The sequence below is a fragment of the Cavia porcellus genome, unplaced genomic scaffold, assembly GCF_034190915.1.
Source record: "Cavia porcellus strain 051 isolate PalLab524CR breed Dunkin Hartley unplaced genomic scaffold, mCavPor4.1 scaffold_36, whole genome shotgun sequence".
NCBI lineage: Eukaryota > Metazoa > Chordata > Mammalia > Rodentia > Caviidae > Cavia > Cavia porcellus.
In genome coordinates, this window is record NW_026947519.1 from 1529898 (window position 1) to 1544666 (window position 14769).

Consider the following 14769-nt stretch of genomic DNA (forward strand, 5'->3'; position numbering starts at 1 on the left):
AGGTACTGATCTTTGGGAAAGGAATTAGTGTGTGTGAGGCAAAGATGTTGCAAGCTTGTTGGCCAGTTATCAACTGCTCCTATACAAGTTCCTTGACCAGCGAGGCCAGGAAGGGGGAGAGTGTGGTATACTTGATTCCAATCGCATTGGCCGGGGTTGGGGGTTAGTGTAAAAGAGTCATTTAGAGCGGTTCCCTCATAATACGGGGGATTAGGACTTAGACATAGCCAACAGGATTGGGGGAGATCAGGTCGGGTATGATTTAAAGCCATGTATGCTCCTTTAATCAAACTGAGTAGGTTAGAATGTGAATATTGAGGGACAGGTACGTGATCTGTCTGGAGTAGCGGAGCTTGAGAAACTGTTATGGCTGAGGGACTTACTATGGTTGTTTGAACAGTAGTAACAGGATCTATAGTAGGCTGATTATATTTTGGCTTTAGAGTAAAGTTTGGGCCTATGGGCACAAATGGGGCCTGCAGGGGAACCTTTTTTATGAGAATAAGGCTTCCCCTGTCTTTACCTGGCTCATAGACTCGAAGTCCCCAGGTGCGTCCTGTCAGCCAACCCGGGTCCTCAGGAGTGGTGACAGTGATATTTAGAACCTGACAGGATCTCTGACCAGCCGGTGGGTAGTTATCTAGGCTGCATCCCGGCGGCCCCCATGTCATTTTAAGGTGTTTATCGGGGAAGGCGGGTTGCCACCCTGTTGCAGCGGTTTCACAGCCCCAATAAGCACAAAAATATTCTCCTGGGGAATTACAATATGATCTACTCCCGGTTGGTGCGGGACAAAGATAAAAATGACTTTGTTTGGGACATTGGAGCCCTGGAAAGAACCAACAGGGTGTGGGCGCAAACCATGGACTTCCTGATCCTTCCCAGGTGCTACCCACACGTGAGTCCCCCCATCGTATTAACGACCATTTCCAGGGGCGATGGGGGCTAGCTACAGTGGGGATTATTAATATAAGTAATCCCATTAGAGCCCGGAGGGTTAAAGTCTGGGGTCCCATACGGGTCATCTTAGAGGGACACATAAGGGTAGTACTCTGAATAATCTCAGGGGGTCCTTCGGTGCAACTTTAGCTTCAGGGGGTTATCAGACCGTTTGAGTTCCCAGGAGCCGTCCACTGGTGCCGAGGCAGGCTTTAGGTGTGACGCGTGGATCCAAGAGGCGACTCCGTCAACCTTTACCGCTGTAGGAGTAGTCAATAGGACCTGATACGGTCCTTTCCAGCGAGGCTGTAGAGTCTCTTGTTGGTGGCGCTGGACGAACACAAAGTCTCCCACCTGGTACGGATGTGGCGCGGGGAACTCACTGGGAGCATAGGCCGAGGCTAGCTGCGTCCACACGTCCCTCTGCAGGTTGTCAAGGGCGATGAGCCTGTCAGACAGGGAGGTTGGCCACAAGGCAGCATGCTCAGTTAAGGGAGTGAGATCTCGAATGGGGGGTGGAGTGCCAAAAAGGACTTCGAAGGGAGTAAGGTTAGGGGGTTTGGTGGACGGGGTGTTTCGCGCACGAAAAAGGGCATACGGCAGGAGCATCGTCCAATCTTTTAAGCCAGTCTCATGAGCCAATTTAGTGAGGGTCTCTTTAATAGTTCTATTCATTCTCTCTACCTGTCCTGAACTTTGGGGTCTATAAGCACAATGTAATTTCCAATCAATCCCCAATATGTTGGCCAGTCCCTGACTTACCTTAGCCACAAACGCCGGTCCATTATCAGACCCTATTACCTTTGGCAATCCGAACCGGGGAAATATTTCTTCCATCAATTTTTTTGTTACCACGGCAGCGGTTTCCTTTTTGGTAGGAAAAGCCTCAGTCCATCCAGAAAAGGTGTCTACAAAAACTAGCAGATATTTTAGTCCGCATCGGGCAGGCTTAACTTCTGTAAAGTCCACTTCCCAGTATTGTCCAGGTCTGGTGCCGCGTAGCCTTTTGCCGGGGGCCAGCTTGGCAGGGTAGGCATTGGTCAATTGACATGCCTCACAATTAGCCACCACCCGATTGGCGACCTGACGTATGGCAGTGGGGGATGCCCCTGGGAAGTCTTGGCGTTGGGCCAGTAGGCTTAGCTTTTTAGCTCCCAAATGAGTGAGCCGGTGGGCCTGTTGTATGTAAGCAGTCAAATCAGGTGTTTTAGGGGTTTGGTTAATCTGAGCTTTCTCCTTTTGAGGAGAATCTTTGACATCAGTCACCAACATCTGTGAGTCTCCCATGGCTGCAGATTTTGCTGCCTGATCGGCCAGGTTGTTTCCCCTTGTGACGGGATCAGTCCCTTTCTGGTGGCTGTTACAGTGTATTATCGCCACCTTCTGGGGCAACATAACTGCAGCGAGCAACTGGAGGATTTCCTGTTTGTGTTTTATTTCTTTTCCTGCGGAGGTCAGAAGCCCCCGCTGGCGGTATATGGCCCCGTGGATGTGGGCCGTTGCAAAAGCATATCGGCTATCCGTGTAAATGTTCGCTCGCTTTCCTTTAGCGAGCTCTAGAGCCTTAGTCAAAGCAATCAGTTCGGCCTTTTGGGCCGAGGACCCGTCCTCTAGTCTGGCTGTCCATATAACATTGGAATAATCAGTCACAGCCGCCCCCGCATACCGCTTACCTTGAATCAAAAAGCTACTCCCGTCAGTGAAGTAGGTCACCTCTGCATTGGGTAGGGGGCAATCCAATAAGTCCGGTCGTACTCCAGCCTCTTCCGCCAAGACGTCCTGGCAGGTATGGAGGACGGGTTCCGAAGCTTCTTCCGGCAGCAGGGTCGCCGGGTTGAGAGTCACCGGGGGTCCAAAAGTTATCTTGTCCTTGTTGAGCAAGAGGCTCTGATAATGAGTAACTCTGGCATTTGAGAGCCACCTGTCTGGAGGCTGGCGGATGATGCTTTCTAGCGTGTGCGGGGCAATGATTGTTATTTTCTGTCCCAAAGTCAATTTGTCAGCGTCTTTAATGAGCAAGGCAGCTGCTGCGATGGCCTTTAGGCAGGGTGGCCACCCGCTTGCCACGGTGTCCAGTCTTTTTGAGAGGTAAGCCACCGGACGCCTCCATGGCCCAAAGGCCTGGGTCAGCACTCCTCTCGCTATTCCTTTTTTTTCTTCCATGAAGAGAGTAAAGGGCTTATCCACATTAGGAAGAGCCAGGGCCGGAGCGGACAGGAGAGCCCGCTTGATGGCATCAAAGGCCTGCTGGTGATCTTTTTCCAGATAAAGGGAGATCCCCCCTTCAGTAACGGATATAGGGGAGCTGCCAAAGTTGCGAATCCGGGGATCCATAACCGGCAGAACCCCGCAGTGCCCAGGAACTCTCGTAATTGTTTTTGACTCTTTGGAGGGGGAATCTGGACCACAGTCTGTTTTCTGGCCTCAGTGAGCCACCTTTGTCCCCCTTTTAAGGAGTAGCCCAGAAAAATTACCTCTCGCTTACAAATTTGAGCCTTTTTTGCTGATGCCCTATACCCCAGGATAGCCAACTCACGTAAAAGGTCCTGAGTTCCGCTTGTGCAGTGACCCTCAGAGTCCGCAGCCAGCAGCAAGTCATCTACATATTGAAGAAGGGTGAGGCTTGGGTGTTGAGCCCGAAAGGGGGCTAAATCCTTATGTAGGGCTTCATCAAAGATGATTGGGCTGTTTTTGAAGCCCTGTGGGAGGCGCGTCCAGGTTAGTTGTCCGGCGGACCCAGTCTCAGGGTCCGTCCATTCAAATGCAAATAAGGGCTGGCTATCTTTGTGTAAAGGCAAACAGAAAAAGGCATCCTTTAAATCCAGAACAGTATACCAAGTCCTTGACGGATTTAACCCGCTGAGGAGATTATAGGGATTGGGTACGGTGGGGTGAATGTCTTCTACCCTGCTATTGACCTCCCTTAGGTCCTGTACCGGTCTGTAGTCATTCGTCCCGGGCTTTTTGACCGGGAGTAACGGAGTATTCCATGCAGACCGACAAGGAGTTAATACCCCTTGGTCTAAAAGTCTCTGTATGTGCACCTTAATCCCTAGGTGAGCTTCTCTATTAATGGGATATTGCTTGACCCGAATAGGGGAGGCAGTGGTTTTTAAAGTAACCACTACAGGCGGTTGCTGGCTTGCCAGCCCAAGTCCAGCCGTCTCGGCCCAGGATTCTTTAAAATCAGTTAGCCAGGCTGGGGCGATAGGCTGGGGATCCTGGTGGTCGTAGAGCCTATATTCATCTTCCAGTTTTAGAGATAACACCGTAACCATAGGTTGCCCAACCTTTGGGTTACGGAATGTTACTTGAGGTCCTTGGGGCTCAAAGGAAATCTTTGCCCCCAGTTTGGTTAATAAGTCCCGTCCCAGGAGGGGAGCAGGACATTCGGGAATAACCAGAAAGGAGTGTTTTACTTTTCCCTTGCCTAAGTCAACTGTGCGCTCAGTGGTCCACGAGCGATATTTGCTCCCGTTAGCCCCTTGAACTAATGATTTCTTAGTTGAAAGGGCCCCTAAGGGGGCTTGTAAGGCCGAATAAACAGCTCCCGTATCGACCTCGAATTCCAAGGGAGTCCCCTCCACTTTAAACATTACCCTGAGCTCGGGGAGGGGATCCGAGCCCCGAAGTCCCTAGTCTTCTTCATCTAGGGCGAGCATGGGGGCTCGGGATCGCTGTGAGGACTGTCTTTCTCGTTCTTCTTTGGCCCGTTTCTTTTTTAACTTTTCACAGTCTTTGATCAGGTGTCCTTTTTCCTTACAATATGCACATTGATCAGGGTCTAATGGAGGGCGAGTGGGCTTTCCCTTTCCTGGCTCAGGTTTTCCCTGAATAACTGTGGCCAACATCTTAGTTAATTCCTTGTTTCGTCTTTTGTCCCTAGCTAACTCTTTCTCTTCCTCTGTCTCCCGCTTATAGTAGACCTTTTCAGCTTCCTTAACAAGATCCCTCAGAGTCAGGTCTTGGAGACCATCTAGCCTTTGGAGCTTACGTCTTATATCAGGGGCCAATTGTCCTATAAAGGCCATAGCTATCGAGCCTTTTCGGCCTTCCTCCTCAGGGTTAAAAGGCGTATATCGCTGGTAAGCTTCCATCAGGCATTCTAGAAAAACTGAGGGAGTCTCAGTAGGTCCTTGGGTAACTTCTCTTACCTTGGCCAGATTAGTGGGGCGCCTTGTGGCCGCCCGGAGACCTGCCATTAGAGTCTGGCGATAGATAGAAAGATGCTGCCTACCAGCAGGTGAGTTGGGGTCCCAGTTGGGGCGCTTTAAGGGGAAGAAGTCATTGATCCGGTCTGGTCTCTGGGTGGGTCTGCCATCCTCTCCGGGAACAGCTTTCCGGGCTTCCAGGAGGATGCGGTCTCTTTCCTCGGTGGTGAACAGGACCCCTAGGAGCTGTTGACAGTCGTCCCATGTGGGTTGGTGGGAGAACATAACAGAATCCATTAGACCTGTTAGCTTAGAAGGATCATCAGAAAAAGGAGGGTTATTGTTTTTCCAGTTATAGAGATCTGAGGTAGAAAAAGGCCAGTACTGTAAAGCGGGCATCTGCCCTCCATCTGTCCCATCGTCTATCATGGGCCCATAGGGACGGAGAGGGAGGGCAACGACTGGATCCTCAGGCCGTAGCTTGCTCCGAGTGTTCTGGGCTGGGCCCGTGGGCCCCGGAGGTGTGGGCTCGGGGCAAGCCATCGCAGGGAGTGGGGGATATAGAGGGGACGTGGGTACCGGAGGAGAAGAGGAATTTAGCTCAGGTGAAGAGGGGGCTGACGGAGAAGCAGCACTCGATTCGGACGAGGAGGCTGGAGGAGAGAGTGGGTACGGGGGAGGTTGAGTCGGCTGAGAAGGAGGAGGCTGGTCATAGTCGAGTAAGGGTAGATCAGGCTGAGACTCGGGCAGGACCGGAGCCGAAGTGGGAGGTCCTTTCAGAGCTAAAAGCTTTGGTACAGATGAGTCAGAAGGGGGAAGAAAGGATTTTACCCATAATGGGGGTTCCTCCCTGAGGTCCTGCCATACCAGGATGTAAGCGACTTGATCAGGGTGCCCCCTTCGTCCGGGGCGGAAGATGACGTCCTTAACTGCTAGAATGAGGGGCAGATGAAAAGTCCCCTCTGGTGGCCACCCCACAGAGAAAGCAGGCCACTCAGTCGAGCAGAAATCCTGCCACTTACTCTTCTTGACCTGCAAGGAGAGATCGTGAGCCCTCTTCCGCACCTCCGACCAATGGTCGAGGGTGAGGGACAATGGGGATGAGGTCGACTGTCCCATGACGTTCTATTGTCACAGGGCGGTTAACGCAAGCGCGGTACAACAAATAACCTAACACAGCACCCACGACACACAAAACAATCAGGCCGGCCACTTCATTCACATGCATACGCATCAGTTTCACTCCAAATGAGACACCTTACAGGGTGTCTCCAGATTGGCCCGGGCGGACCACAGACTGGGAATCGAAATCCCCCAGATGAGTCACCTCAAAGGGTGTCTCTAGATTGGCCCAGACGGACCACAGATTGGGAATCGAAATCCCCCAGATCGATAGGGAGACCCTATCGCAGACGGTGAACCACGGAAACCGTGTGGGGCGTCCCCCAGTCACCAGGGAACAGAGTACGAAACAGATAACAAAAATTGCCCCTAGATCGGAGCCGTATGGCTCGGGGCGTAAACACCGGTGGTATGAAAAGCGACCAGTCGTACTCACCCGTAGAGCCGTTGGGGTCACCTCCCGTGAGACGTGCTAATCTCGCTGGGGCCTCCAAGATGTTAGGGCCAACGCCGCAGGGAAAGAGACCCCAAGGACTCAGCTCTTGGTGAGGAAAAGAAAGTTTATTTCCATGCGCATGGGGTCCCTCAGGCAAACGTGTGCGGAGGGGCCCCGAGGGGAATTTGTGCAGGGTTTTTAAAGGTACACGCAGGAGGCAAGCAAGTTTACAGAAGCAAATCGCATTGGTTAATTTTGAGCGGTGCAGGACCTGGCTAATGCTGATTTGAGGGTCTGGGGCTGAGTAACCATGGAGACCGAGGGTCTTGGGTTGACCTTAGAGTGCCAGGTGCTCCCTGGTCCTGTTTATACAGTACATTCTTTTGCTTATCTCTATCTTTACAAAGAACAGAACATCTAGTGGCTAATGACTAGCAGAGACATTCCTTTTGGCCCCGCTCTGACTATCTCCTGGGAAAAGGTTTAGGGAGTGAAGCACTCTTTACTGCTCTGTTTTGATAGCTCTGGGAAGTTAGGGAGTCAACCCTTTTATTCCCCGCTCTGGGGAGTTAGGGAGTTAACCCTTTCATTCCCCGCTCTGGGGAGGGGGTTGTAGCAGGGGGGTCGACTCTCACACTCCCCCCTTTTATTTTTCCAATGACTTTTAATCCTAAAGGTCCTGTATAGGTAAGGGGTCATATTGTTGGCGTAGCACCATAACTTTTACCTGAGAGATCTGAGCCCTCACAAATTGGGTTACTCGGTTAATGAGGCAAGGGGCTATAGCCATGACTATAATGAATCCAGCCAGGGGTCCCAGTAAAGGGAGAACATAGGGCAGGATTGATTCCCAGAAGGAAAACATTTTGGCTTCACTTGAAGGGGGCTCTCGAGATTTGATTCTCTCTCTCAGCTTTTCCATTGCGTCTTTTACAATCCCAGTATGATCAGTGTAGAAACAACATTCTTCTCTAAGTGCAGCGCAGAGACCGCCTTCTTTTAAAAATAGAAGATCTAAGCCTCTTCTGTTCTGTAACACTACTTCAGATAGAGACGAGAGAGATTGTTGTAACGCAGTTATAGAAGTTTCTAAGGCCTGTAAATCTTGGTTTACTACTGCAAGAAGCTGTTGGCGAGACTGATGCCCAGTAATGAGGGCTGCTGTGCCAGTTCCTATCCCCCCCGCCACACCTATCCCCAATAGGACTGCTAGGGTCAGGGAGACAGGTTCTCGTTTATATCGACCTCCCATGAGGGGGAGTGTGTTAGGGGGGAGATATTTAATGCGTGGCATAAGGTCTATAAGGATGCAGGAGCTGCTGTCTGCAAGGAGGACGTTAGTGGAGACACAAGGAGTGAGCCCATTGGTACATAGCCAAAAGGCTCCAGTAGGAGGGACAAGGTACTGATCTTTGGGAAAGGAATTAGTGTGTGTGAGGCAAAGATGTTGCAAGCTTGTTGGCCAGTTATCAACTGCTCCTATACAAGTTCCTTGACCAGCGAGGCCAGGAAGGGGGAGAGTGTGGTATACTTGATTCCAATCGCATTGGCCGGGGTTGGGGGTTAGTGTAAAAGAGTCATTTAGAGCGGTTCCCTCATAATACGGGGGATTAGGACTTAGACATAGCCAACAGGATTGGGGGAGATCAGGTCGGGTATGATTTAAAGCCATGTATGCTCCTTTAATCAAACTGAGTAGGTTAGAATGTGAATATTGAGGGACAGGTACGTGATCTGTCTGGAGTAGCGGAGCTTGAGAAACTGTTATGGCTGAGGGACTTACTATGGTTGTTTGAACAGTAGTAACAGGATCTATAGTAGGCTGATTATATTTTGGCTTTAGAGTAAAGTTTGGGCCTATGGGCACAAATGGGGCCTGCAGGGGAACCTTTTTTATGAGAATAAGGCTTCCCCTGTCTTTACCTGGCTCATAGACTCGAAGTCCCCAGGTGCGTCCTGTCAGCCAACCCGGGTCCTCAGGAGTGGTGACAGTGATATTTAGAACCTGACAGGATCTCTGACCAGCCGGTGGGTAGTTATCTAGGCTGCATCCCGGCGGCCCCCATGTCATTTTAAGGTGTTTATCGGGGAAGGCGGGTTGCCACCCTGTTGCAGCGGTTTCACAGCCCCAATAAGCACAAAAATATTCTCCTGGGGAATTACAATATGATCTACTCCCGGTTGGTGCGGGACAAAGATAAAAATGACTTTGTTTGGGACATTGGAGCCCTGGAAAGAACCAACAGGGTGTGGGCGCAAACCATGGACTTCCTGATCCTTCCCAGGTGCTACCCACACGTGAGTCCCCCCATCGTATTAACGACCATTTCCAGGGGCGATGGGGGCTAGCTACAGTGGGGATTATTAATATAAGTAATCCCATTAGAGCCCGGAGGGTTAAAGTCTGGGGTCCCATACGGGTCATCTTAGAGGGACACATAAGGGTAGTACTCTGAATAATCTCAGGGGGTCCTTCGGCGCAACTTTAGCTTCAGGGGGTTATCAGACCATTTGAGTTCCCAGGAGCCGTCCACTGGTGCCGAGGCAGGCTTTAGGTGTGACGCGTGGATCCAAGAGGCGACTCCGTCAACCTTTACCGCTGTAGGAGTAGTCAATAGGACCTGATACGGTCCTTTCCAGCGAGGCTGTAGAGTCTCTTGTTGGTGGCGCTGGACGAACACAAAGTCTCCCACCTGGTACGGATGTGGCGCGGGGAACTCACTGGGAGCATAGGCCGAGGCTAGCTGCGTCCACACGTCCCTCTGCAGGTTGTCAAGGGCGATGAGCCTGTCAGACAGGGAGGTTGGCCACAAGGCAGCATGCTCAGTTAAGGGAGTGAGATCTCGAATGGGGGGTGGAGTGCCAAAAAGGACTTCGAAGGGAGTAAGGTTAGGGGGTTTGGTGGACGGGGTGTTTCGCGCACGAAAAAGGGCATACGGCAGGAGCATCGTCCAATCTTTTAAGCCAGTCTCATGAGCCAATTTAGTGAGGGTCTCTTTAATAGTTCTATTCATTCTCTCTACCTGTCCTGAACTTTGGGGTCTATAAGCACAATGTAATTTCCAATCAATCCCCAATATGTTGGCCAGTCCCTGACTTACCTTAGCCACAAACGCCGGTCCATTATCAGACCCTATTACCTTTGGCAATCCGAACCGGGGAAATATTTCTTCCATCAATTTTTTTGTTACCACGGCAGCGGTTTCCTTTTTGGTAGGAAAAGCCTCAGTCCATCCAGAAAAGGTGTCTACAAAAACTAGCAGATATTTTAGTCCGCATCGGGCAGGCTTAACTTCTGTAAAGTCCACTTCCCAGTATTGTCCAGGTCTGGTGCCGCGTAGCCTTTTGCCGGGGGCCAGCTTGGCAGGGTAGGCATTGGTCAATTGACATGCCTCACAATTAGCCACCACCCGATTGGCGACCTGACGTATGGCAGTGGGGGATGCCCCTGGGAAGTCTTGGCGTTGGGCCAGTAGGCTTAGCTTTTTAGCTCCCAAATGAGTGAGCCGGTGGGCCTGTTGTATGTAAGCAGTCAAATCAGGTGTTTTAGGGGTTTGGTTAATCTGAGCTTTCTCCTTTTGAGGAGAATCTTTGACATCAGTCACCAACATCTGTGAGTCTCCCATGGCTGCAGATTTTGCTGCCTGATCGGCCAGGTTGTTTCCCCTTGTGACGGGATCAGTCCCTTTCTGGTGGCTGTTACAGTGTATTATCGCCACCTTCTGGGGCAACATAACTGCAGCGAGCAACTGGAGGATTTCCTGTTTGTGTTTTATTTCTTTTCCTGCGGAGGTCAGAAGCCCCCGCTGGCGGTATATGGCCCCGTGGATGTGGGCCGTTGCAAAAGCATATCGGCTATCCGTGTAAATGTTCGCTCGCTTTCCTTTAGCGAGCTCTAGAGCCTTAGTCAAAGCAATCAGTTCGGCCTTTTGGGCCGAGGACCCGTCCTCTAGTCTGGCTGTCCATATAACATTGGAATAATCAGTCACAGCCGCCCCCGCATACCGCTTACCTTGAATCAAAAAGCTACTCCCGTCAGTGAAGTAGGTCACCTCTGCATTGGGTAGGGGGCAATCCAATAAGTCCGGTCGTACTCCAGCCTCTTCCGCCAAGACGTCCTGGCAGGTATGGAGGACGGGTTCCGAAGCTTCTTCCGGCAGCAGGGTCGCCGGGTTGAGAGTCACCGGGGGTCCAAAAGTTATCTTGTCCTTGTTGAGCAAGAGGCTCTGATAATGAGTAACTCTGGCATTTGAGAGCCACCTGTCTGGAGGCTGGCGGATGATGCTTTCTAGCGTGTGCGGGGCAATGATTGTTATTTTCTGTCCCAAAGTCAATTTGTCAGCGTCTTTAATGAGCAAGGCAGCTGCTGCGATGGCCTTTAGGCAGGGTGGCCACCCGCTTGCCACGGTGTCCAGTCTTTTTGAGAGGTAAGCCACCGGACGCCTCCATGGCCCAAAGGCCTGGGTCAGCACTCCTCTCGCTATTCCTTTTTTTTCTTCCATGAAGAGAGTAAAGGGCTTATCCACATTAGGAAGAGCCAGGGCCGGAGCGGACAGGAGAGCCCGCTTGATGGCATCAAAGGCCTGCTGGTGATCTTTTTCCAGATAAAGGGAGATCCCCCCTTCAGTAACGGATATAGGGGAGCTGCCAAAGTTGCGAATCCGGGGATCCATAACCGGCAGAACCCCGCAGTGCCCAGGAACTCTCGTAATTGTTTTTGACTCTTTGGAGGGGGAATCTGGACCACAGTCTGTTTTCTGGCCTCAGTGAGCCACCTTTGTCCCCCTTTTAAGGAGTAGCCCAGAAAAATTACCTCTCGCTTACAAATTTGAGCCTTTTTTGCTGATGCCCTATACCCCAGGATAGCCAACTCACGTAAAAGGTCCTGAGTTCCGCTTGTGCAGTGACCCTCAGAGTCCGCAGCCAGCAGCAAGTCATCTACATATTGAAGAAGGGTGAGGCTTGGGTGTTGAGCCCGAAAGGGGGCTAAATCCTTATGTAGGGCTTCATCAAAGATGATTGGGCTGTTTTTGAAGCCCTGTGGGAGGCGCGTCCAGGTTAGTTGTCCGGCGGACCCAGTCTCAGGGTCCGTCCATTCAAATGCAAATAAGGGCTGGCTATCTTTGTGTAAAGGCAAACAGAAAAAGGCATCCTTTAAATCCAGAACAGTATACCAAGTCCTTGACGGATTTAACCCGCTGAGGAGATTATAGGGATTGGGTACGGTGGGGTGAATGTCTTCTACCCTGCTATTGACCTCCCTTAGGTCCTGTACCGGTCTGTAGTCATTCGTCCCGGGCTTTTTGACCGGGAGTAACGGAGTATTCCATGCAGACCGACAAGGAGTTAATACCCCTTGGTCTAAAAGTCTCTGTATGTGCACCTTAATCCCTAGGTGAGCTTCTCTATTAATGGGATATTGCTTGACCCGAATAGGGGAGGCAGTGGTTTTTAAAGTAACCACTACAGGCGGTTGCTGGCTTGCCAGCCCAAGTCCAGCCGTCTCGGCCCAGGATTCTTTAAAATCAGTTAGCCAGGCTGGGGCGATAGGCTGGGGATCCTGGTGGTCGTAGAGCCTATATTCATCTTCCAGTTTTAGAGATAACACCGTAACCATAGGTTGCCCAACCTTTGGGTTACGGAATGTTACTTGAGGTCCTTGGGGCTCAAAGGAAATCTTTGCCCCCAGTTTGGTTAATAAGTCCCGTCCCAGGAGGGGAGCAGGACATTCGGGAATAACCAGAAAGGAGTGTTTTACTTTTCCCTTGCCTAAGTCAACTGTGCGCTCAGTGGTCCACGAGCGATATTTGCTCCCGTTAGCCCCTTGAACTAATGATTTCTTAGTTGAAAGGGCCCCTAAGGGGGCTTGTAAGGCCGAATAAACAGCTCCCGTATCGACCTCGAATTCCAAGGGAGTCCCCTCCACTTTAAACATTACCCTGAGCTCGGGGAGGGGATCCGAGCCCCGAAGTCCCTAGTCTTCTTCATCTAGGGCGAGCATGGGGGCTCGGGATCGCTGTGAGGACTGTCTTTCTCGTTCTTCTTTGGCCCGTTTCTTTTTTAACTTTTCACAGTCTTTGATCAGGTGTCCTTTTTCCTTACAATATGCACATTGATCAGGGTCTAATGGAGGGCGAGTGGGCTTTCCCTTTCCTGGCTCAGGTTTTCCCTGAATAACTGTGGCCAACATCTTAGTTAATTCCTTGTTTCGTCTTTTGTCCCTAGCTAACTCTTTCTCTTCCTCTGTCTCCCGCTTATAGTAGACCTTTTCAGCTTCCTTAACAAGATCCCTCAGAGTCAGGTCTTGGAGACCATCTAGCCTTTGGAGCTTACGTCTTATATCAGGGGCCAATTGTCCTATAAAGGCCATAGCTATCGAGCCTTTTCGGCCTTCCTCCTCAGGGTTAAAAGGCGTATATCGCTGGTAAGCTTCCATCAGGCGTTCTAGAAAAACTGAGGGAGTCTCAGTAGGTCCTTGGGTAACTTCTCTTACCTTGGCCAGATTAGTGGGGCGCCTTGTGGCCGCCCGGAGACCTGCCATTAGAGTCTGGCGATAGATAGAAAGATGCTGCCTACCAGCAGGTGAGTTGGGGTCCCAGTTGGGGCGCTTTAAGGGGAAGAAGTCATTGATCCGGTCTGGTCTCTGGGTGGGTCTGCCATCCTCTCCGGGAACAGCTTTCCGGGCTTCCAGGAGGATGCGGTCTCTTTCCTCGGTGGTGAACAGGACCCCTAGGAGCTGTTGACAGTCGTCCCATGTGGGTTGGTGGGAGAACATAACAGAATCCATTAGACCTGTTAGCTTAGAAGGATCATCAGAAAAAGGAGGGTTATTGTTTTTCCAGTTATAGAGATCTGAGGTAGAAAAAGGCCAGTACTGTAAAGCGGGCATCTGCCCTCCATCTGTCCCATCGTCTATCATGGGCCCATAGGGACGGAGAGGGAGGGCAACGACTGGATCCTCAGGCCGTAGCTTGCTCCGAGTGTTCTGGGCTGGGCCCGTGGGCCCCGGAGGTGTGGGCTCGGGGCAAGCCATCGCAGGGAGTGGGGGATATAGAGGGGACGTGGGTACCGGAGGAGAAGAGGAATTTAGCTCAGGTGAAGAGGGGGCTGACGGAGAAGCAGCACTCGATTCGGACGAGGAGGCTGGAGGAGAGAGTGGGTACGGGGGAGGTTGAGTCGGCTGAGAAGGAGGAGGCTGGTCATAGTCGAGTAAGGGTAGATCAGGCTGAGACTCGGGCAGGACCGGAGCCGAAGTGGGAGGTCCTTTCAGAGCTAAAAGCTTTGGTACAGATGAGTCAGAAGGGGGAAGAAAGGATTTTACCCATAATGGGGGTTCCTCCCTGAGGTCCTGCCATACCAGGATGTAAGCGACTTGATCAGGGTGCCCCCTTCGTCCGGGGCGGAAGATGACGTCCTTAACTGCTAGAATGAGGGGCAGATGAAAAGTCCCCTCTGGTGGCCACCCCACAGAGAAAGCAGGCCACTCAGTCGAGCAGAAATCCTGCCACTTACTCTTCTTGACCTGCAAGGAGAGATCGTGAGCCCTCTTCCGCACCTCCGACCAATGGTCGAGGGTGAGGGACAATGGGGATGAGGTCGACTGTCCCATGACGTTCTATTGTCACAGGGCGGTTAACGCAAGCGCGGTACAACAAATAACCTAACACAGCACCCACGACACACAAAACAATCAGGCCGGCCACTTCATTCACATGCATACGCATCAGTTTCACTCCAAATGAGACACCTTACAGGGTGTCTCCAGATTGGCCCGGGCGGACCACAGACTGGGAATCGAAATCCCCCAGATGAGTCACCTCAAAGGGTGTCTCTAGATTGGCCCAGACGGACCACAGATTGGGAATCGAAATCCCCCAGATCGATAGGGAGACCCTATCGCAGACGGTGAACCACGGAAACCGTGTGGGGCGTCCCCCAGTCACCAGGGAACAGAGTACGAAACAGATAACAAAAATTGCCCCTAGATCGGAGCCGTATGGCTCGGGGCGTAAACACCGGTGGTATGAAAAGCGACCAGTCGTACTCACCCGTAGAGCCGTTGGGGTCACCTCCCGTGAGACGTGCTAATCTCGCTGGGGCCTCCAAGATGTTAGGGCCAAC

The 14769-nt window shown here is 51.6% G+C and overlaps 2 protein-coding genes across 2 annotated transcripts; both read right to left on the reverse strand.

The window, feature by feature from the left end:
• Positions 1-578: 578 nt before the first annotated feature.
• LOC111754941 (uncharacterized) lies at positions 579-6422 on the reverse strand. Its single transcript, XM_063243235.1, is given in 2 exon segments — positions 579-3200; positions 3203-6422. Coding segments are annotated over 2 exon segments (5145 nt in total). The 5' UTR covers positions 6210-6422; the 3' UTR covers positions 579-1062.
• Positions 6423-8626: 2204 nt separating this feature from the next.
• Positions 8627-14470, reverse strand: LOC134474714 (uncharacterized). The gene is given in 2 exon segments (XM_063243236.1): positions 8627-11248; positions 11251-14470. Coding segments are annotated over 2 exon segments (5145 nt in total). The 5' UTR covers positions 14258-14470; the 3' UTR covers positions 8627-9110.
• Positions 14471-14769: the final 299 nt, after the last annotated feature.